The sequence below is a fragment of the Anguilla anguilla genome, chromosome 1, assembly GCF_013347855.1.
Source record: "Anguilla anguilla isolate fAngAng1 chromosome 1, fAngAng1.pri, whole genome shotgun sequence".
NCBI lineage: Eukaryota > Metazoa > Chordata > Actinopteri > Anguilliformes > Anguillidae > Anguilla > Anguilla anguilla.
Window position 1 is genome coordinate 52,179,056 of NC_049201.1, and position 24,000 is coordinate 52,203,055.

Below are 24,000 nucleotides of genomic sequence, written 5' to 3' on the forward strand. Positions count from 1 at the left end.
TTTGTTCCCCTCTTTAATTTGAGCAGTCCGGGGTCAAATACACAACTGCCCTCATTACATGCCAAAAATAAGTGAGACCCGCAGCACAATGGCGAAGCCGCGGAGGGAATGGAAATTTAAAGGCATTACAGGGCTCCGGGGGATGTTTCCGGAAAAGATAAAGCCGTTCAATGTTTTTGCAGCAGTCTTATGAATCAGTGCGGTCCAGATCATCTGCTTGGCGTACGTGTGTGTGTGTGTGTGTGTGTGTGAGTATATACGTGCATGTGTACACTGGGTGTTCCTTGGTTAGTAGTCATTTGGACCCTTGTACAGCCTGTGCAAATCATATTTGTATTTCAGGAATACTGTCAACAGTTAAAAATTGTATTCAGTCTGAAATTATTCAAAAGATACATATAGCAAGTACACAAGTACACATATAGTACAAGCTGCTGGGCCATTTTATAAAATGGAGATAATATTTTTGTTTACACCATGAAATCATGCTGATTAAATTACCAAAAAAAACTACTTAAAACTATTTTTTACCATCTCACCACAAAGTTGCTGTGATTGCGTCTGCAGATCGCTGAACGTGCTGGTTGCAGTAAGCGTTAAGCAGAAATAAGATCAAACCGCATATTTACAGGGCACAGGAGAGACAAGAGCAAAAAACAGAGGCGATGATCGACGGAAGATGGGGGACGGGACGGGATGGGGGGGGGAAAGTGAAATCTCAAATTCCGCGCAAACTCCCGACTGAAATGGGAACTGGCCTCCGGGGCGAAGGCACATCGCTGCAGTATTTACACACTGCCGTCCCCTTTTCCCATGTCCAAGGGCGTATCGGAGGAGGAGCTAATAAAGTTTACAGTTTATGCCCGTTTAATTAATTTATACGCGCATTCCGGCGCTACGGCGGGGCGCTATATCGGGACTGGCGTTTGAGGAAGTTGCGAGGGTGGAAGAACAAAAGTAAACTACACAACATTTAGACGCAACTTACGGAGCCCCCCCACGCCGTCCTTTCATTTCTATTTCGAGGAGCGCAGAGGAAGGAGGAGAGGCAGCCTGATTTTTAGCAGAAAGAAAAACTACACCTTTTGATACAAGCTAAAAAAATGCTAAGAATGTACGCTAGTCAGCTCAGGAGAGGGGGAACCCCTGGAAGACCATCAAGGGAAGGAAGGGAGGGTGGCAAAAAATAATGGGTGGAGGAGAGAGAAATAAAGCGAAACAAATGACCCCCTTTACCGCGGAGCCCCAGTGACGCCTCCTGCCTCCCGCGCATGGCCTCCCTCGTTTCCCATCATGCTCTGCTCCCGCCTAGTCAGCTGCTCAGGACAGAGTAATGGATTCCACTTTCCCCCCGGTTTGCATGGAGAACCCGCGTGGAAAGTGGGGCCCATTCGTTTAATTTCTATTAGAAAATAGCTCCTATATGCCCCCCCCCGCAACCCACCCAAAACCCCACCCCCTGCTCCCCCGTTACCCTGCACTACAAGCCCTGACCACAAAAATCCATACTTATCGATCCATGCCAAGTCTCCACAATTATTCTTCAGAAGGAAACACTGACAATAAATTACATCTGCGCCAGCTTTTCATCTGTGGCTCGATACTGGCCATCTCTCAGGGCAGGGGAGGGACGTGGGACTGTCAACACCCATGTCAGGGGAGCTAAGGAGACCTGGGCCTCCCACCAACTCGGTCTCGAAAAAAAAAAAAAACACAGCCATAGGCGAACGGCAAACTACTATTATGACAGGCGGAAAGCAAGGGTAACCTGCGTCGCCAGCGTCGGTTGGCCGGGCTGGCCCCGCCCTCTCTGGAATCTTAGCTTCGCCCACAAAACGTGCCTTTGTGTCCTGTGCTCTATCATGTCCACAGCGGCAGACACAGTCTTTAAAACAGCTGCCTTCGCTTTCTCCTCCTCTCTCCTCCCATCTCCAGCAGAACCCGCTGTGATGAAGGCCTGCTGCTCTCATGAACATTATTTTTCAGTTCGTTTTTTAAAAACATATTTTCCTCCCTTTCTTTCTACCTCTATTGCCCTCTCCCTCTCTTTTTCTCTCACTCCCTCTCTCTCTCTCTCTTTTTAAATAATACGCCCCGAAGGAGACCGTGTGCAACTATAATTGCCTCCCTCATTAGTTATGTTTTCGTGGAAGGGATGGTGGGCAATTAATTTTATCACTTAATTTTGTCACCGAATCTGGCGTGGTATTGATGTGCTCGCCATTTTGGGCCCCATTTTTCAGGAAAATTAATTGACAAAGTGCGAAGATTTATCAACATATCGCCAGATTAAGCGACAAATTGAAGCAATAAGGAAATCAATTGTGCTCTTGTCATCGGCCCACAAGGCCCCGCCGGTGCGCGCCTTCCGAGCGCTCGGGCGGGAGTGACATTTTGATTTATTTATTTATTTGGGGGGGACCCATAAATCTGGAGTTACAAATGACCCTCGCTGCTCCGCCTTTCCAACAGGATCCAAGGAAATCCATTTGCGGGGAAGGAAAAAAAAAAAAGCGGGCCGACCAATCGAGAACGATAAATCGCGGCGTTGAGGAAACGCCGGGAGTTCAGCCGGTTATAATTTGGTTCCTCAGAACTACGTCCGAAAACAACGGCTCGGAGTACGGCCCGAGAGCTGACGACCCGTTTGACCCGCGGGGGTCAGGTGATAAATTCCCAATCAGGCCAAACTGTAGTGTGAAAAACAGCACGTGGGTGATGGAAGAGGGTGGGGATGGAGCATATCACTGAATACTAAAGCGCACTTACAGCTTATCCCTCCACTTACAGGCAACCTGGCTCAAACCCGGCGCGATTCATCAGTGACAGAGCTAATCAAACTGAGGTAAAAAAAACACTTCACCAACGTCCATAATGTGGTCGCTAGAGACACTTCATTTTTCTAAACAAAAACACGCATAAAATAGCGCAAAACGTCTAATGGGCTGCTTGGTAGACCATGTGTGACACTATCCCAGAGAACGCCCAACAGAAAAATAACAGGCCTTTCTGGAGCTAAAGTGCTAGTTTGTGTGCTCCAAACTCCAAAGGAGACTCAGTCTATTAAAGGAGAGGCACAGCAGAGAGAGGCGCGGTGTCGGTTTCGTCGTTTACAGTAAGAGGCCGAGCGCGCAGTGCTACCATTACTGCCACGGCTCTGAAGCAGGGGCTGTCACACCGGCCCCTGCACATGGCAGCAGCGGATAAACACACAGCGAGCCTCAGCCGTGCTGCGACACGCCCGGGGCCTCAGAAAGCCCCGCGCCGGGGCCAGCCGGGGAAATGGGGACAGAGCCCTGTTAAGAGCCTGTTAACCAGGCAGCCAGGGCACAGGCCCTATCACTCGGCTTGAGAGAGGGAAGGAGAAGGAAATGCAGACAGAGGGAGGGAGAGAGGGAGGGGGTGGAGTGAGAGAGAGAGAGAGTGAACTTACAGCAATTTAACTCAACCAATTTAAATTTAAACCCTAAACATTTTTGAAAGTGTAACTCTGCCAATGGCTTTCTTGGCATTGAAATGCAAGGTTCCATCATAGATCCCACCCCAACACACACATACATACACAGAAACCCTGGAACTCCAAACAAATCATGCAAGGGCAAAATTATATTACTACATGACTGCCTTAAAAATACGGCTTTGGACTGCCCTGCCAATAAAGCAACAGTGAAAATAAATTAATTGAATTGAGGGAGAGAGAGTGACAGAGATAGAGGGCATGAGGGAGAGAAAGAAAAGAGAGGGAGTCATGGTTCTCAGGTGTTTCCACCCTTTTGCATTGAATCCATTACAATGACCCATTAACCTATGCAGCCATTTCCAAGCTCTTCCAGTCGGCATGCATGCAGGTTCATGTACATACACATTCACAGCATAAGCAATCGCAAACACCCCTGGACAAACATGCACACTCATGCATGCCCACACGCATTCACTCATGTACACACAGACACCTTCATATGGACACTGAAACCTTCATATACGGTAAACACTGAAACCTTCATCTACACACTGAGACCTTCACGCATCGAAACCTTCATATAGCCTACACACTTTAACTTTCACATGGACACTGAAACCTTCATATGCACACTGAAACCCTCACATACTGAAGCCTTCACACGCACACTGATACCTTCACACACTGAAACTTTCATATGCACACTGAAAACCTTCACACACTGAAACCTTCATATGCACACTGAAACCTTCATATACACACTGAGACCTTCACACACTGAAACCTTCATATACACACTGAGACCTTCACACACTGAAACCTTCATATACACACTGAGACCTTCAAACACTGAACTCGTCATGTACACATGGAAACCTTCACACACACAGACCGGTGATTGGGTGGGACAACATTACATAGTTCAAGCCTCTTTTTCAGATGGGACCTTCAGGCCTGGGAGGGGCATGAACACAACCTCCATTTGCTGTCTGGCATCTCAAAGGCACCCATCCGTCTTAATTGGGCTAGACACGAGGTCCAGATGAGTAAGGGGGAATTTGAGTTTTTGTAATTGATAATAATTATGCGCAGTCCAGACAAAGCATGCTAGAGTAATTCATTTTGCGTTTTTAATTCAAACCGATAAATTCTTACGCCTCGCCCATTAAATGAGCTCATTCATAACGTTTAAACAGATAACGCACGCAACTAATATTTTAAGGGTGTCAGGCCTGTTCCGTTAATGCAATTGCAGTGATGCTGCAAATGTTTCCACTCGCCTTAAATGTCCATTAATTAGGAAGGAAGCATCACAACTTGGGCTTGAGGCTCGGGCTGGCTCCTCTTCGGAGCTGACCAATCACAGCGTGGCGCATTGCTCTAGAGGGGGTGGGGGGGCGTCTCAACTGCACTTCCACTCAGGCTTGGCCTACTTGTCCCGATGGCAGGGCTCATGGCCGTCCCACGACCACGAGCGACGGAACGGAAAGCTAATCAAACGACCAAGCGCAATTACTGCCCACCCACCTCCGTGTCAGATTCCTGCCCACACACATTTAACATAATATTTGGGTGGCGCTAAAATTCATCCCACAGGACAGGAAGGGGTTAACCACAGAAGAAAAAAAATCCTTTTTGAAGTACTGCGACTCTTGCCGATTTTTGCAATCCACTTTTTTAATTCCAAGAATGCCCCTACTCCCCCCCTGCCTCTACTACCCCCGCCCCTCCCCCAAAGCCCATCTACAATTACATTATCTCCTGCTGAGTGCAGTGGAGACCTGAGGAAATGCAGTTACAGAGGCGGATGAAGGCAGAGGTCAGAGGTCGCGGGGAGCTGAGGTGACGGGGAGGTGAGCGCGTCGGAGGCTCACCTGTGTGGGTGCGGTAGTGGTCCTTCATGGCGGACATGGTGAGGAAGGAGTAGTGGCAGGCGGGCCAGGTGCACTTGTACGGCTTGGCCCCCGTGTGCAGCTTCATGTGGTTGTTCAGCGACCACTTCTCACTGAAGGAGCGGTCACACAGCTCGCACTCAAACTTCCTGTGAGAGAGAGAGAAGGAGAGAGGGAGGGAGGGAGGGAGGGAGGGAGGGAGAGAGAGAGAGAGAGAGAGAGAGAGAGAGAGAGAGAGAGAGAGGGCGGGAGGGAGGGAGAGAGGGAGAGAGGGAGAGAGAGAGAGAGAGAGAGAGAGAAGTGGTGGGAAAGGAAGTGTGGAATGAAAGAGGAGAAGAAGAAATAAAGGGAGGGAGAGAAAAAACAGAGAGAGAGAGAGATAGAAGCAAGGGGCAAAAGAGTGAGGGAAAGAGAGAGAGGCAGATAGTTACACACTGGCCCCAGCGAAAATCATAAAAATCACAACCTACAGGAGAGAAGGCATTCAGTATAAACACTCACTCACTCACTCCTCTCTCTCTCTCTCTCTCAAACACACACACACGCACACACAAACAGCCACACACACACACACACACACACAGAAGAGAGAGGAAGCGAAGGTGGAAAATGAGGGGAGGAGGTGCACGATGGCTGCCATGCCTGTGTGAGCGAGCGCATTGATTTTTCTGTCCGGCCCTGGCACCTCCGCCATTTGTTCTCCGCTTTGCGGTTGGGCCCAAAGGGTTTGAAAAATTCTGTTACAGTCCAGTTGCCCCCGAGGCAAACGTGAGAATAGATTTCACCTGTAAAAGAGGCTGGGGGGGCCAGGGGGGGGGTGCGACACACCACTTATCCGGGGCAGGAGCAGGGGCTGTCAGAGCAAAAGGCTAAATGAAATGCTACCCCTAACTCCCCTTCCCCTCACACCCACCCCCCCTGCCTCACTCTGGCTCTCTGTCCCTCTCTGACAGCCCTGGATGGCCTCTCTCTCTCTCTCTCTCTCTCTCTGGTGTGGCTGTGGTCAAGGTCCAGAACCAGGCAGGATTCCAGGCAAATCCTGTCCATCTGAAAGAGCTCCATCTCTGACAGCCCATGGTCACAGCACACACAGAGCCACAGGTCAGCCACGCTAACAAGGAGCCCAGCTCACCCACCCAGTTCACATCCGTCTCATCACTTCTTCACATTAACAACAGCTCACACCGGCATTCACATCACATGATTTACATCATTCAACAGACGCTCTTATCCAGAGTCACTTACAACAGTGCTTTGAGCTTCAGGACGACAAGTTTTTCAGCCATGCATTAGCAAGAGAAAAATAAATAAATAAATAAATAAATAAATAAACAGGATACTTCGCAACTTCAGTTTTATGATTATTAGTACTGGCTCATCAGTATCATGCAGCACTTACACATCTGAAGTAAATGAGGGTTGTCAACATTAACACGTCAACGCATAAAATTAAGTGTTGAATAGATAATACCTTCACTTTTGAGCGCAATTAATTGAATTTAATTCCTTACTTTGTTTTTTTTTGCACACACCTGTAATCGGCAAAACCTCCACAGCCAATGATAGCTAGCGGTGTTCTATGTAACAGATTGCGGTATTGGAGAAAAATAATGAACATGGGTTCTGAGTGGCTCGTTTAGCTTTAAAAGACTCCCAGACGCCTCGGTTGATACAATTAATCTGTAGTTCTGCTCAAATGGAATTTCAGTATCACATAAGTGCCACTCACAAGCCAAACAGCAGGGATCTTTTTTTACTTGATTGTCTCAAAGATTTTTTTTTTTTCTGAAAACTTAGCACCCCATTTCTGTGCAAGATCATTAGGAGGCTGTCAGTATAAATTGTGGCTGCACTGCAAAACACTGAATGAGGGGAATTATCATTAAAATGAGATCCGAAGTTCATGGTTTCATGGCTGTGTTTATTTAACTTCCAGTCCAAACATTCTATTGGAGCTGCAAGGAAACGTAATGTTTATTTAAAACAATAAAAAAGCACTACGTAATTCTAACATGCAAATACAGATGCGATTAATCACGGTCGACTATTGAAACAGCGGGATTAATCACCATTACATTTTTGACAGCCCAACAGTAAACACAACACGCGCTCTAAGCGGTACATTTTACGTTGGGCATCATGAGTCAGTAATGGCTGGCAGGTGTCTGTGGGGTCTGAATCAGGCAGCAAGGCTGACGGATAGTTCCGGAACCCCAGAATCTGGGCAGGGTTTATCGCAGCTAAATGATCTCGGCGCGGCGCTCTGACAGAGCAGGACAGCGATGGTGATGTAATAATGCCATCCCGCCCTCCCCGGTTATTGTTGCTCCCTCAGTCAAGCCTGCCAACCTTTGGCATTCAGCTCCGAAATAACGAGGAATAAGGCTGTAGCCACAGCCAGGGCTAGGCTATAGCCTAGCGGGCTTGAATGTCAGCACGCGGACTGTATCCAATGCACTCTTCTGTACTATATGAACCTCATGTGTGCTTTTGGTATGGTTGTAGGCAAGGCATATGAATTTCTCTTTCAGGAAAAAGAAGTACTTAATACTACAGCTGGCACGATGCCCCTGCCACTGCCCAGTCGATGACATCACCTCTATCTTACACAGGTTTTTTTTTCTTCCCCAAACTGAAAGTTGGGTTTCTGAAAATGCATAGCTTTTCAGTTTTTCATTCCAGTTTCTGCAGTTTCAAAAGACATGTGCTCGAACATACAAGACATATTTACCTTCACGCCTGCCCTGCCCTGTTAGTAACTTATTATGAAAAATAACATGGGAATGCGTCAGATAAATTATCAGAAAGATGTGCTTTAACTGGCAGACTAGCACAGATCCGGCTATATGAACACAGTCAGACAAACCCATTACTTTACAATATGGAATAGGAGTAGAACATACCGCACCAGCGCAACATCTTACTAGATCATTTAAACTTGAACTCCTTTACTCGGACCGGTAAGAGGAAGTGAAAAGCCGTGCGTCTCGGAATCAATCACCGTCCTACAGGGCGGAATCGCGCACCAGAAACATATTTCAACATGATTTGTGCTGTTGGGATGCAGGTGCTTCTGGGACAGGAAAAGCTCTGCTTCCAGACAAACAGAGCGGCTGCATCTCACCGGCACCGCTCCGCGGAAAAGAAAAACCTGAGCTCGGAGACCAAACCAGCCACGCCGCGGAAAAGCCAACCAATTTCCGTCATGTCGAGAGCGGGGGGGGGGGGGGGGGGGGGGGGGGGAGAAAGTTTGATAAATCGGCCCTGTCAATACCACACCGCGTGACACGTGCTTACTTCTCAAGCGCAATCTTCCCACGGTACCGCACAACAGACAGAAGCGGCCTGTGGGATTAGACAACCCTCCATCAAGCAGCTCGCCAGTGCTAAGCAGAGCTCTGAACACGGTCCCTCAGAACGAAGGGGAAATGAGGGAGGGAGAGGGAGAGGGAGAGGGAGAGGGAGAGAGAGGCAGGTGGTGTCCCAGGAGAAGGCCAGGTACAGAACGAGCGATCAGAAGCGGAGAAAGTTATCTGGCAGCTCAAACTCCCGGCAGGCCGCGTGCGTCTGCACACACAGCGGCGCTCGACGAGCGGATGAGTGTCAGCTTGGCCTGAGCGCAGAGGGCAGCTCAGCCTGAGCCACCGGTGTTCAGTACGCTCCTTTTCTCAGGGAAATCCTGCAAGAGCTCGTTAAATGTGCAGGTTTACTTCCTGAGCTTTCTGGAAATGAGCAACAATCTCAGGGTATGATGCTCGATACTAGTGAAAGTATGTGTACATACACACAACACACACACACACACACAAACACAGTCCTGCATCCACACATGCACACACATGCACCCACACACGCAAACAGATGCACACACAAATACACACACAAATGCACACACGCACATGCACAAAAACGACACACACACACGTGCACACAAACACGCAAACACACACACACACACACACACACACACACACACACGCACTCATACAACAACAACAATTTAAGGATTGACAGACTAAATTAGTGCCTCATCTCAATCTTCAGTCTCTGGGATCGTAAGGGCAATCGACGGCACGCACGTCGCAGGTTTCCTCACATTACAGAGGCCATGTAAGGTAAGCTCTTCATAATGAAGCTGAGCAGTCAAAGCACAATTAACGTGGAAGACCCCAGCCAAGCTTCCAAGACAACAGCTGAATGACACCGCATTGCACGGCCTCAAAAGTTAGTAAATAAATAAATACATAAAAAAATCCACGGAACGATACCATCAGCACCCCACGTCACACTAATAGGCCCGCACGCATCCCCACCTCACAAAGTTCAGACAGGCATGTTATTTCTGAGATATACACATACCTATATCCATTTATTCCCGCAAGTATTTATGGAGCGTCTTGCCTCCGGCTATGAGAATATATATATATATATATATATATATAAAGCGGGTGAACAGATGCTATCTTTTATTGTAAACATTATGCACGACATTCTTGTTTTATGCGTTAAACAGGCAATTGTTTATCTGGGGCGTGAGCGTGAGCGCGAGCGGTTTGAGTGCCTCCCGCGTTCGCGTCTCCCGCGTCTTCGCTTCATGCAAATCCTCCCCACAACAATCGATATACTTCATGTCGGAGCGGGCCCGGGCGCTAATGCGCCTTACCAGATCAGATAGCGCTCTTTGATCCCGATCCCGCGCGTCAGATCTGCCCCGCTCCACAGCCCGCCGCATGCATATGCATACGCCGCCTCGCCACGGGAGAGAGAGGGAGAGAGAGAGAGAGAGAGAGAGAGAGAGAGAGAGGGAGAGAGAGAGAGAGAGAGAGAGAGAGAGAGAGAGAGAGAGAGAAAGAGAGGGAGAGAGAGAGGGAGAGAGAGAGGGAGAGAGAGAGAGAGGGAGAGAGAGAGAGAGAGAGAGAGAGAGAGAGAGAGGGAGAGAGAGAGAGAGAGAGAGAGAGAGGGAGAGAGAGGGGAAAGAACCTTTTTCCCTATTCAAAGCTGCCATTTGTTAAATATAATTACCGCTGCATTTATTCTTGCTGTTGTTGTTGTTTCGTTGGCCCTCATCAGCATCTCACATCAAACAAATTAAAGGCTGTACCCTGGATCTTAATTACAAACAGGGATTTTTTTCCTCCCCGCTCCACTTTTCCTCCTCTCCTGGATCGGAGGTATTAATTCTCCGGGTTGCCGTGTGACTGGCGGCGGCGGCGGCGGAGGAGGAGGAGGAGGCGGGCGCAGATGCGGAGATAAGCGAGCGGGGAGCGGGAGTCTTCCTCGGCGCCGCCATCGGCGTGGCGCACAGTGGAGCCGCGAACGCGCCGTCCGTCCGTGAACGCCCGATTAGCGGGCTTTTTTTCTCTTTATTTTTGGTCGGTGGAACGAAAGCCGGGGAAGGCCTCTCCTCCGACTTCAATCCCGCTATCCCACAATTCAGCCTGAGGGGGCCCTGATACCTTCTCTGGATCCCCCGCCCCCCACCACCCCCCCTCCACACACACACACACACACACACACATCCCACAAAACACCCCCCCCCCCCCCCCAAGCAGAGGATACACGCTGGAGGGCACAGCGATATAAAGCAGAGTGACAATCAAAGGCAGTTTGTGTTACAAGGCCATTTTGGAATGGGTCATGCCTTGCGCCCTAATTGAGTTCATGGTTTCGCATCGCCCGATGAGGTCGCTCGCCACCGGCTGTGATTGGCAGGTCCATCTGACCGATGTTGGGCTTCGCAGGGAGAAAAGAAGTTGCACCGTCCTTCAGACAAAGTCACAGCCTCCAGTTATGTGATTTGAGGGCAATCTTGAAACTGTCTATTAGGGAGTTTCTGGCTTTGCGACAAAAAAAAAAAAAACCCTTTGGGGAGGGTGCTTCAGCTGGTAAATAAAACCCAGAGATGAAGGTTCTGGATGGACCAAACTGAGAATTTACACAGCTTTGCGCGGGCCTTTTACACAGTGTTATTGAAACAAAGATCAGAGAACACTCACCGGGTTAATTTGCAAACGCATGTTAACTTTTTTACCCATAAAGGCTACAAATACTTCAAGCTCTTATTAAATATACATGTTAAATGCTCTTAAAATAAATTACTAATATTTTTTTCTTTCAGAGAACAACCCTTAAGGGGAGAAACTCAAATTAATCAAATGTTTTTTAAGAAATTGAGGAATTTTTTAATTGACACAGATTAGCCAGCCTACGCTAACATAGTTTTATACAAACAAACCAGAAACGTACACTGCTTGAGTGCAAAAATGCTGTGGTTCATTAAGAATGTGCAAGCAACAACAACAACAACAACAAATCTAATGGGTAACTATTAGGATAAAATTTTCATACGCAAGGCAGGAAATAGAGAGTTGAAAAATTTTGACCAGACTTAAAAACTGCACCCCAGGTTCTGACTGACCATCCAACAGTCCTTTTCTCCAAGACCATTACTGTCTTGGCATCCTGTTTTCTCCAATAATTCTACAGGCAATGTTGACAGATCATTCTGATATCCCACCCACAGAATAAATCCCAACAAACCCCCCACACAAAATTTCAATACCTCTTCCCCTCATTTTAATCTCCGCTTGCTACCAAAAACTCAATTTCCCATGAAACTGACCCCAAGGATTTTTTAAAATCCTCTTCATCTGCAGAAAACCCTCCCCAACTCTGGCAACCCTATCCTTATGGCGCTCAGCTGAGATCATCAATCCAGGGCCAGCAAGAGTCCAGACTAAATTAACAGAATGAAGATTAAACGATGCCAATGGCTCAGGCCAGACAGATATTAGCGAAGGCTGACGATGCTTTAAACCTGTCATGAGGCAGATCCAAACAGATGAGCAGACGCGCGTAACAGTCGCGGCTTTCCTCGGGAGTCGATCCAAACGGAATTAGGGAACGCTGGTGAAATATTAAGAAAAGGTTTAATTTTGGATTACCGCTTCCTGAAAACATGGCCAACTTCATTACTTCTGATTAATGCGGACCCAAACTCGGCCGATGACAGCTCGGTCTCAAGTTAAAAATCTTTTCAACGGAACGATGTTCGCTCACGGTCAGAGGATACGCTCCCACAAGTAACATGTTCAGTTCTGTGTAGCCAATACACACTGAGGGCATCAGTCTGCTAAACAACCTAGAATGAGTCTGGTTGTAGGCACTTTTCTATGGGACGGCACAGAAGCACAGTTTTTAATCAGAGGGTTGTGGGTTTCAGTCATTGGAAGGACACTGCTGATGTGACCTTGAAAGCAGCACTTAACTGAAGATAAAACTGTAAAAATATACGTTCAAAAAAAGGTTGATAAGTCGCCTGTGATAAGAGCAATTGCTAAGCAAATGAAGGTGAATTGATATTTGAATAGACAATCACTTTCTTGCTCTTCATCTAACCTACAAAAATATTTCAATACTCAAGACATACATATATACGCATGTGCACACGCACACACACACGCACGCAGGCACCCTCTGAGACACATACACGCACACACACACGTGCACACAAGCACACACAAACATGAAACAATTCTCCATATGCCAGCCTCCCATTAATGTGGCTGACAAGAAGATGACGCAGATCCATCCATGCTGTCTGTAGAACATTCCAGTAAATTAAATATTCTGATGGAAAGTATACACATAAACACATACACTGTGTTCATTTGCATTATTAATAGAAACCGTAAACAAACAGAATGGCAGGGTAAGAGTACACCGTGTGCGAGAATGCGCGATGAACACAGCGAGCTTCACTTCTGTGGAGGGAAGCCATGGAGACGGCAGAGGGTTGCAGTGCTTAAGGAACTGTAATTGTAACTCAAGAGGCTGCAGGTTCAAATCTCAGGTGGGACACCGCCTTCGCACCCCTGGGCAAGGTACTGCGTCTGAACTGATTTTGTAAATACCCAGCTGTAGAAACGGACGATGCCTTCTCTGAAAATAAGCTGTGCAAACAGGACAGGGTAGGACAGTGCTTACGTGCTCTGCCCTGGTCTAGAAACAGGCTCACGGCAGGTCCTTCTCACCCCCTGTCTGTCACTGCAAGGCGACGCCCACTACTCGCACACATGATGTCATCTGATCATTGAAGTTTCATTGCTGAACGCTGAATTGAAATTTATTTACACACAAAAATATACAGCAATTAACATAACTGAGGCCACAACAATAAAACAAGGTTTATAGTATCTGAAGGTCTAAAAATGTATGGATTTACAAAAAAAGTTCAAAGGGAACCTTTTTCAAGTTTTTTGCAGACCCTTTGCAGGCCCCGGTTTGGAGGCCCCTGTTTTGGAGAGGCCTGGAAATCGTGCAGGGCTGCAGTTCTCCAGCAGGACCGGCCTGCATGGAGGGCCAGCGGGCCGCCGGGGCCACTGAAGCGCGCGTTTGCGGGAGGTGATAACACTGGTGATTATGAGTATGATGGCGACGGCCCCCAGTACGCGGGTCCCAGCATCTGGCCCCCGGTCCGGGGCGGCCTGGCCGGCCGATGTTTCCCGCCGCTGAGTGCCGCGCGCGAAGCCTGCACGCTCGCTCTCTCTCTCTCTCTCTCTCTCTCTCTCCTTCCCGCTGCCCCTGTCTCCGAGATCATGCTAGCACCGCCATCAACGTAATTACCGTCATTAGCATCGCCGCCGTCATCGCCCGGCCACCCACCACACGCGCATAAACTAATGAAAAGACGAACAGGACGGATGAGACGAGAGAGAGGAGAACGAAACAAAACAAACAAGAAACAATGGGGAACATAACAAAGGAAATAAGCGACTCTTTTTATAATGCTACATTTTTGAACGGGCGTTCTCTGTGGACAGCCCCTCCCATTTATCCACTCACAGTCACTGGTATGCACAGAAGTCAAGCTGTGGGGTCCTGACCGTCAATGCGGGGAATGCAGACGTGGGACTGTGTCCTCTGGGGACATTGGCTCATGTGACACGTGTCATCACTGCCCCGCTGCCACGACAACGGTGACCGGTCCCGCAATAATCAGCACAAAACAACAACCAGTAGCAATCAGCGTCTGACTTTGCACCATGCGGCCAGAGCCAGTGAGAGATGGAGACAGTGACGAAGATACACCAAAAACACAGCGAGGCTTAAGAGAAATATAGTGGCAGAATCAGAGGAGGCAACGAGAGAGGCGGTGAGGGTGAAGACCATATTTTGTCAATATATGAAACTTAAGAACAAAGAAACATGATTGATTTTCATTGAGATTTCTGGCTCCATTAACTTTTTTTTTTTTTTAAACAGATAAAGCTAGTGAATTAAGAAGTCTCAGGTTAGGAAAGGCACTGCAAGCCTTCAAGTGTAAATATATTAATAACCGATATATTGGACATATTCGTTTTTGTTATTGTTTTGGGTTTGTCAAAATGACCTTAAACTCTGAAACTTTCAATGTAAACATACTACATGCATTTCACATATCAGACAGAGCTCTGCACCAGCACAGTGTACTGCACATCCTGTTTAAAATACCAACGCAATCGTGTCACGCTGTTTTTGTAAGGGAACATACCTGCCGTCATTTGGTGTCATGCCAACCACGCACCCGGCACAATAACAAACAGGGCAGGGAAAGAACAGAATTCACACTTAATTATCCACATACTGATTCTCACCCTTACAGAAACAATCAATTAAAATAATGCATCAAAAAGATGTTTACTCCTTCAAAAAAGGACAACATCCATTTCTCACACACCTATATTATTTTCCCATAAACCACAAAGTGGGGATACCGCACAAAAAATGGTCCAAAATTCCTGATCAATTGGTATAGCTATGTGTTACTGTCAAGTTCACAGTTCATCTATTTCAGAATTACGTCTTTGCGAAGCCCAGAGAACACACAAGTCGCGGCAGTAATATTACAAGCAAAACTTTTGAAGCACGCTGGCGGGGAGCTCGTAACCAAGGTTACCGTGGGGTGGAAACGCCAGCTGGAGAAAACAGCGTTCTCCGGCGTTCACCGACCGCCAAGCGACACCTCCACCGAACAGACCGCAACCGCGGTCCTGTTCAGGCTGAACCGGGAGGCAAAAACAAAGACGCATGACGTCTTTATTTACCCTCGATCCTAAGAAAGGGTGAAGAAGAAGAAGAAGAAGAAGAAGAGAAAAAAAACCCTTTGCTGAAATCCTATTTACCCTGCTGCAGGGCAAACACAAATTGTCAATTTAATGAACACGGTGGACTAGATAAAAGAGGCTGCGCGTGTAAATCCCTTAAGCCTGACGAACAATCAGGAATTGTTATCTTAATATCGTTTCCCTGTTATGTTACCCATAACTTAGAGAGTTGGGGGGGTGTGTGAAGCGCAGCACCGGGGACTCAGAGGGGACGAGTCCCCGTGAGATGATTGCGTTATTGCCTCCGTTATATTGCATCCCATCCTTCACCGGCTCGCGCACGCGCGCCGTAGCGCCATTACCGCTATTACAGCTGCAGCGGCGCCGCGCCCAAAACAAACTTCTGCCTTAATTAAGGAGGCCAGGAAGTTCACCGGGGGACCCAAACGCCAGCTCGCCTCTCGCTGCTGTGTTAGGGGCTGAAGAGACTCAGAGTTTCGGAGTCTTGGAGTTGCTGCCGTTGTTTTATTGCTGTAATTTTATGGTTGTTGGGTTTTTTAATGCAGAATAGACACCTGGATTTATCTATTAGGCTTCCTGTAGAGATTTGTGGATAAATAAATAAAATAAATAATAATAATAATAATAATAATGATTATTATTATTATTATTATTATTGTTGTTGTTGTTGTGTTATTGTTGTTGTTATTAACAACAACAATAATTATTATTCTCATCATCATCATCATTATTCATCCTCATCTCATGATATATATAGAAATACTGTATTTTATTTCCTGTCAGTGTATCCAGTATCTGAGGCTCCAACCGGTAAAAGGTGGGGGGGGGGGGGTTATTAAGAATAATTTCCCTTATTTAGAAGACGTGGGGAGTCAGTGTTCTGCGTTACGGCTGACAGTGGAATCACTGACAATATTCAACACCCTGTTCTAAATGTGACGGAGGGGGACAGTGTACGTTTGGGAATGCGAGACAGAGTGTGAGGGCATAATAGCCAAAAACCTAAAAAACGGAGGAAAGGTGTCCTCTCAAAGACATGGACGTGGCTCTGTGATTATGGGCAGGCCGACTGCATATCACAGCGGCCGCACGCTCAGCGCTGAAGGTGAGTGTGAGTGTGAGCGTGAGCGTGCAGCCTGGAGCTCTACCAGCAGCTCAAGTCACTCAACCAAGGGTTACGCTGCCAGGACTAAGTTTGTCATCTGTGTTCAACAGGCAGGTCAAAGTTTGGATTCAACACACCCTTACTGCAGTAAAGAAAAAGAGACAAATTGGGACAGATGCTTGGAATCCACACTTTTGTATTTATGCTTCACATATAGAGCCCTACCAATTAACAATATATATAGCAGGCACTAAATACTGTCTGGAGGAATTAGCATTAATATGAATATCAGCCGCGGTAAATCACGGAGAGAGCCATAAAGCACCGCGCTCTTTGTCAAAATTCTGGTAACAAAGCAGAAATACCGTAGAAATACAACATAAGCCAGCGGTATCTCTGTTTTTCTCTCAGACATCAAACCACATTAGTGCATCTTAAATCAAATTACAGCCAAAGTTTTCATTAAATTCAACTGCCTACCTGCAGGTGGGGAAATATTTATGTTTTCTTTACTATTTTGCACTCTCAGACACAGGGAAAGGATGATAAATACAATAAACGTTATTATCTTTTAAGAATATGACTGTCGTAAATTTAAGCAACGCTGATGAGAATTGAATTTCGGGGTTCGGGCATATTTCAAATATGAGAAGATAACTGCACTGATGCTTTCATTGCACTTTTGTACCAAAAATAACCCACTCTGTCTTCACATCACCAGAGAAAGTTAGACTCCTTTAAAGCAGTGCAATTATTTACGACGCACAGCCCACAACCTTGAAGAAACACACAAATATTAGATTAGGTTAATATTACACACAGGGATTCTTGTTAAATCTCAAATAGCAATATTATAAATTGCTATTCTTTCATAACATGCCAAATTTATACTAAAGACGTGCGATTTAACACATTCTCAGTGTTTTTGGGGGGTGCGTAGAGAGCTGAAGATGGATGTTCTACAGTCATGGAGGCAAAAAGGCAAAAAATAGGGATGCTATTTTTTTTTTTGCATTTAGTATATGCTCGGTTCAACTCAGAACAAGTGTTCCGATATGGATTTTGATTAAATACACAGGGAAATTACTGAGCAAGTAACCGTGATGCACACTTAATAAAAGGTAAAGTCTATGCATCAAAGTGCATCTTATTGTAAATCATTCAGCCGTAGCAGCATGCAGTCCGTATGTTTAGGCAGACGATGTCACATTAAACTGCGCCCACACATGCGCTCGGATATTTACTTTGCTCCATATCATTTTAGAATAATGAGTTTTATCCCTTATCTAATTAAAGTGGGCCTTGCTTTCGAATTAGGGAGCTGCATCATTTAGCCTACGGTTGTTTAGCAAATTGGCTTGGTGGCACAATAGCAAACGCAGAAAGGAGGGGCAGTCCGCAGAAAGAACCAGGGCTCTCTTATTACTTGAATTATAATTCAATGATCACCTTAGATCACACACAAGCCATAAATCAGGGGCCTGACACAAGATGAAAAATTGTATTAATAATGTGAAACTTATTGTACAGTCCAAAAGGCTCCCTTGATAAATGACATTGTTCGGGCCTGACAATGATTGCATTTAAAACATTATTTCTGTTTGCCGGTTTACAAAGTGGGCCTCTTCATGAAAAATTTACAACACTCAGCCTTCCCGCGGAGTCAGAGGGCAGCGCGAGCGAATGGGCGCCCGGCGCTCGGCGGGGCTGAGCCACGCGTCTCCGGCGGCCGCACGCGCTCGCCAGGGAGCGGGCCGGCGCCGACCCGGGGAGCAGCGCGCCGTTCTGTTCGCCGCCGAGCGGAACGAGCGCCGCTCCCCGATGCAATCGCTAATGAGCAGCACCGAACAGGGAAATATTACATTCGTCTCAATTGCTTTACGGGAGAGGAGAGGAATAAGTCGGGGTTGGAGAGGGGGGCGGCGGATGGAAGTGATAGTTTGCTTTGTGGGCTTTTTTTATACATATAAAGAAGGATATGTTTGATACGTACAGTAATTTCCGGCAACCAGCATGCTTTGCGACGGTGGGTAAGGGGGCGTTCGCGGTCTGTGGTCGGAAGCAAGAAAACACACTTTGAGTAACTCCAAAACAGCTTGTACAGCAACGTTACGTTTCCAGAGGTTTTGCTTATGAACGTATTAATTTTATAGTGTTTACCGCAACGATAAATATCCGGCTTTATAACGTGCCGGGAGTTCTTCCTTCTCAGTGCAAGCAGCGCAAACTCTTCCCTCCCAAAGACCTGTGTTGTTGCACTGCTGAAATAGGAAGCCGCAGCGCAACTTCCTCAAGCGCGATGGTCTCAGGGTGCATGCGCCACAGGAAATAGTTCCCTCCAAAAACAAGATTAAGTGTTATTTTCTGAAGAATAATCGGGTAGCATGCACACATACAAACCTCTGGAGGCCCAATGTCGCTCTATAATAGCAGATCATGAACCCTGAACCCCCAACACCCGACGCTGTAAAGCCGACAGGGCCCCAGCAATCTCCAGCCTGCTCTGAAAACTGTGAAACTGCCGATCAATCTGTCGAAAAAACACCCCTTTGCCCGGCGGTCCGTGAGAGGTTACGGTTAAGGAACTTGTACTGTACAGCCACTCGCCGCGCCATCCAGAATGACTCCCCACTGCGCCGCTGGCAGCTCTGGAGCACCCAGGGAACGAGCGTTTCACCTGAGCTTTCCACCCACCCCACCGCGCAAGAGCGCCTCCTCTGGTTACTCAGGTTACTACGCCTGCACGGGGAGCGCGGTCCTCTGGGCCAATGGCTGCGTAGCTCAGCTGGCAGACCGCACACCCGAATGAAGACCGGCTGTAACCGGTTCAGAAGCTGCGCTCGCTAGCCTGCGCTCTCCAGAACCGACGAAGGACGTCTCAGCAAATGCAAACTGACATTCCAAATTCTGAAAAACGGCGCAAAAATTTACCTGAATACAAAGTGGCTGCTGATCATGACAACTGTTACACCGAGGCCCGCACTAAACTACTCGTTGGCGAAAACTAAATGTTTTGAAAGAGCGGCGCGCAGACAAGCGATTCAAAGTCAATGCGGTGACAGGCGCGTGATGTACCGATATCATTTCATTTCTGAAGACGCTCCTACTGCCCACTACATCTCTTCAGCGTGTCCTCAGATAAAAATGATAAAACGTATTTTTACAGGCCGAACTTGAGAAGGTATTAATAAATAACAATGAGGGAGGCCGATAAAGCTACATTGCTTTGCCCGCCCCCCCCCCCCCCCCCAAAAAAAAAAAGTGTACAAACAGAACTTTGCAGATAGATCATATTTATGAAAGATTGCGTGTCTCGCAGTGTACAGCATGAAAAACTTAGTGTCACTGGGCGAGGGAAAAAAATGTTTCTGTTGATTATTCTTTTTCCATTTCTTTTCTTTTTCCACCCCAAAAAATGTAATAGAAAATTTCCCAGAGCAACAAACGTTGGCCTCATTTTAAAATTTATGTCCATGTCCTTCCTCCCACAAGCTTGATTATATGTGCTGAGACATAAAACCCCAGAACTGTCTGAAGATGTGTATGAAAACACACGGCGCGGTGTGTATGCAGCATGTGCATGTTCTCCATCACCGTCCAGGGGCATTGCCCACAGCGCTCATAAAAGTGACAGAGCCACAGATCTTCTTCCCCCGGTCCCATCTGAGGTGGGACGGGCCGGCCAGTCCCCTGGAGTCCACCGGGGCGCCCCACCATAAACCACCCCCCCCGCCCACCCGCCCCCCTGACACCCCCAGCCCCGACACCCTTGCCATTCGATCCGAGCCTCTCCTAATTTCTCCTCCCTGTCACGCGTTCCCCTCCCTCCCGCTCCTCCTCCTCGCCGCTCCCTTCCCCGGCTCTCCGTGTTTTCCCACGGACGCTAAATAAAAATAGTTGCGAGCGGATGGGCTTCTTAACGTAGCGTGTCCAAATGAAGTGTCTTCTACACAGGGAGAGCGCGGCACAGCTGGGCGATGGGGCTGTGGATCTTCTCTGGGACGTTAGCTCGGATGAGTCTGAGGGGGGGAGGCGCGGCTGGCATTCTGTCGCCTTCTTTGAGGAGGACCTTAAATGTTTCTGACTGTATATTCTTTCCCTCTGTTTCCGCGCCGACGCTCACTCTCACTGTTGATTGTATTCTAAATAACAAAACCATGCCCTCCAGCTTGGCTCTCTGCTCCCCGTTTTCCGAAAACCTCCATGCACGCGCACGCGCACACACACAAAATTCTCCCTTTGTCGTATCCCCGTGAACATTTATGATGGGAACACATTCATCTAAATCTGCTGGCCATACAGAATAGAATAAATCAAAAATTTCCCAAACATAACAATATTTGTATTGGGGTGGAGGGTGTAATTGATGACCGCAGCTGCACTAATTAAAACCCATCTGAGTTTCATTAATCTTGGTCACAGGGTCCGACCGCTTCTCGAGCGCGGAGCCACGCCTCGACTGAGCGCTGTTGTCCTTGCGCCGGGCTCCTCATTTTTCAGGTGGGCTGAGACCATTGTTGGTTTATTAGCGCCGGGAAGTAATGTGAAGCCGCAATTAATAACGGCAACAAAGCTCGGGGAGCGGGAGCGGGAGCGCTCGCTCTCGCCCCGACCGCGCGGCGCCGCCGCCGGCTCCCGACCGGCCGCGCGGCCGACGCTATCGCCGGGATCGAGGAAACAATTAGGCAAAATTAGCAAATTCGCGTTTCGTACTTTTCTCTGTGGTATGCGGTTAATTGTCTGCTGGCGTCGCTTGGTTTCCGCCAATGAGTCGAGGTAGGGTGAACCGGAACGGGGACGGCACTGCCAGATCGGCCTCAGCGTCCCGCAAACCGACCGAAAAATCCACCAAACTCACCCCGGCCCAAGGAGGTCAAGGAGCACTTCCTGTTTGGGTAATAGTAGGTTCTGTTCCACACTGATGCTTTACTAAGATGGTGAACGTAACCTGGGTACAGATAGACCTCAGTAATACTATTTTACAACTTCGGTTGCTGTGATACAGCTTCTGAATGCATTAGATTCAAACCAACAGTCTGCGGAGCAAGTGCACAACATGTATGAGACAAGAACTAGAAGTGAGAAACAGGGTTGGGGGTGGGAAGGTGCGTGTGTGTGTATGTGTGTGTGTGTGTGCAAAGCATATGGTGCAAGCCTGTCATAAACAAGCTTTATGAAAAAGCCCTGAATGTTTATTAAATGGAACGGTACCTGAGGAGCTGGTGTGAAGGCAAAATGCTGGGTTTTTTATCACCGTTATCCCATAAATTTAACCGGATTACGCCGGTGATAAATTCAACAATAGCGAAAAGCGTCATCTTAATTTGGGTTTACGCGGATAATGCGGGAGCGGGCCGCGTCGCTAACTTATTACCTGAGTGGCAGCGCTTTGAGTAATGTACGGCAGCCTACCCCGCGACTGCCTGCGAGGAACGGGGGGGTAGCGCCCCCCGCCCCCCAAACCCCACCCCTTTTACGCCCCGCTGCACCTCCCACCACCCCCGAGGCGCCGGGGCTTACCCCGGGAGGTGTTTTTTTTTCGGCTCGGGCTCCCGGCGAAGCTAGCCCGCGTCACGCTAACGGTAAACGACGGGATCTGGATTCATCTGCGCCTCCGCGGCGCGGCGCGGCGCCGGGCTATCGTCCGTGTCCTCGGCTAGCGTACGTCCGCGCGCGCTCTCAATCAAACCCGCCAGCGCGCTGACGCACTCGCGCCCGTCCGCGGGGGCGGATAGCGATCTGGAGAGGGGCTGTTGTGCGCAGGTAATTTTTAATCCTCGGTGCTAATGCGAGTGACGGCTGGAAATGCACGCGGGGTCACTAAAACCGCGGTAGCTAAGAGCCAGATGTGCCCTAGCCGCCCAGGTGTTCAGGAAGAGCGCTGTTAACAGCCAGGATTGATGATCCAATCAAACTGTCACCGCGGCGATCCGCGCCAGGGAGGCCGGGATGCAGGGATGGCGGGATGGAGAGATGGGGGGCGGAGGGGGGAGAGGGGGGCGGGGGGGTGTGTCGGGGGGAGAATATCCAGGAGGCCAGCGCATGCTTACCGTTACTCCAAATTGGGCCTGACAGTCTCGATTGTGAGAAGGAATTTTTCCCTAAGTAATGCAGGAAACAACTCTCCCTCTCTTCCGGAGGATGTCACATAATCAAGCCGGCTTTTTATTATTTTTTATTTTTTTTTATTTCTGGTTTTAAGAAAAAAAAAAAAATGACTTGGGAGATGATGTGATACTCTGTGCGCTTTCCAACACACGCTTTATTAAGGTGCGCCCGTTACTGCATTTCAACCCGCGCCGACGCAGAAGCGCGCGCGCACACACACACACACACACGTGCGCAAACAGCTGCTTAGAAAGCCCGCGCACACGTGCAAGCTCCATACATGCAGGACGAAACTCTGCATACCGCACATACAGTACGCAGAAACGGTTCTGGTTAACTGTTCAGGCAATCGCTCATAACCAGACAGAATTATTTACGGCCGATTCTGCAGAACATCGCGGGAGTCGGGGGGGGGTTGAGCTTCTTTCTCCAGAAATACGGCCTCCTCTCTCGTACAGATCTAAACCCGTTCAGACCGCTTCCGGTACTCCTCATCCTCATCCTCAGACCCGCATCAGGATAACCTGTTTAGAATCCCCAACGAGCGGACGCAACAACAGTGCATGTTCGGCGTGTTTCCATTAAATACTCTGTGCGTTCCGTAAAGACGTGCTAAACGTGCTAATGCTCCCCTGTCTGTCAGCGCTAAACTCTACATACTGTACATACAGTCAGTCAAGCAGCTAATCATTATAGCATGCCGTGTCCTATTACTGCCCCTGCGTTTGTTCTGAAAGAGCTGGGTATTCCTCAGGAACGGGGCGCTATCGTTTAGCGACTTCGTTTAGCTTCGCTTTCCTTTCTTTATTTAGCGTACGCATTGCATATTAATCACTCCTGCAGCTGGATGCTTGCTGAGGTGTTTCGGGTTAACTGCCTTTTCTCAAGGTCACGACAGCCACGTCCCGCCAGGAATTTCTGAACCCATAACCTCCAGGCTACAAATCCAGTTATCTAACCGCCGCGTGTATCGCAGCGCTGCAGATGAGACCGGGATCCAACCAAGCTGGGTTTTTTTTCTTTCTAAAGACTGTTGTGATGAAAAATGTCTTTGATTATTATCGAGGAGCGTTATTTTGGGTAGAACTGGAGCAAAGCAAACCCCAAACATCCTTGAGCAGGGGACTCGTACGGCCGTACAAATGGATGATATATAAGTTCCAGAGAGAGGCATCAGTTTAATGCGCTTCTGTCTACGGTCACATATATTACAATATCAATTTTGTCTTGGCAGGATTCATCAAACCATGTGCTACAGGACTTCAGCATTTATTTGTCACTTAGTCACTTAAGGAGAACGTCATTGCTCTTTGGCGTTACCATTTATAT

General features: G+C 48.0%; 1 protein-coding gene across 1 annotated transcript in view; it reads right to left on the minus strand.

Moving 5' to 3' along the window:
• The window catches only part of znf407 (zinc finger protein 407), a 194,807-nt gene that overhangs the window by 66,035 nt on the left and 104,772 nt on the right, over positions 1-24,000 (minus strand). The window contains exon 5 of the mRNA XM_035414067.1: positions 5,335-5,501. Coding sequence (XP_035269958.1) covers positions 5,335-5,501 — 167 coding nt within the window. The remainder of the gene's footprint in view (positions 1-5,334; positions 5,502-24,000) is intronic.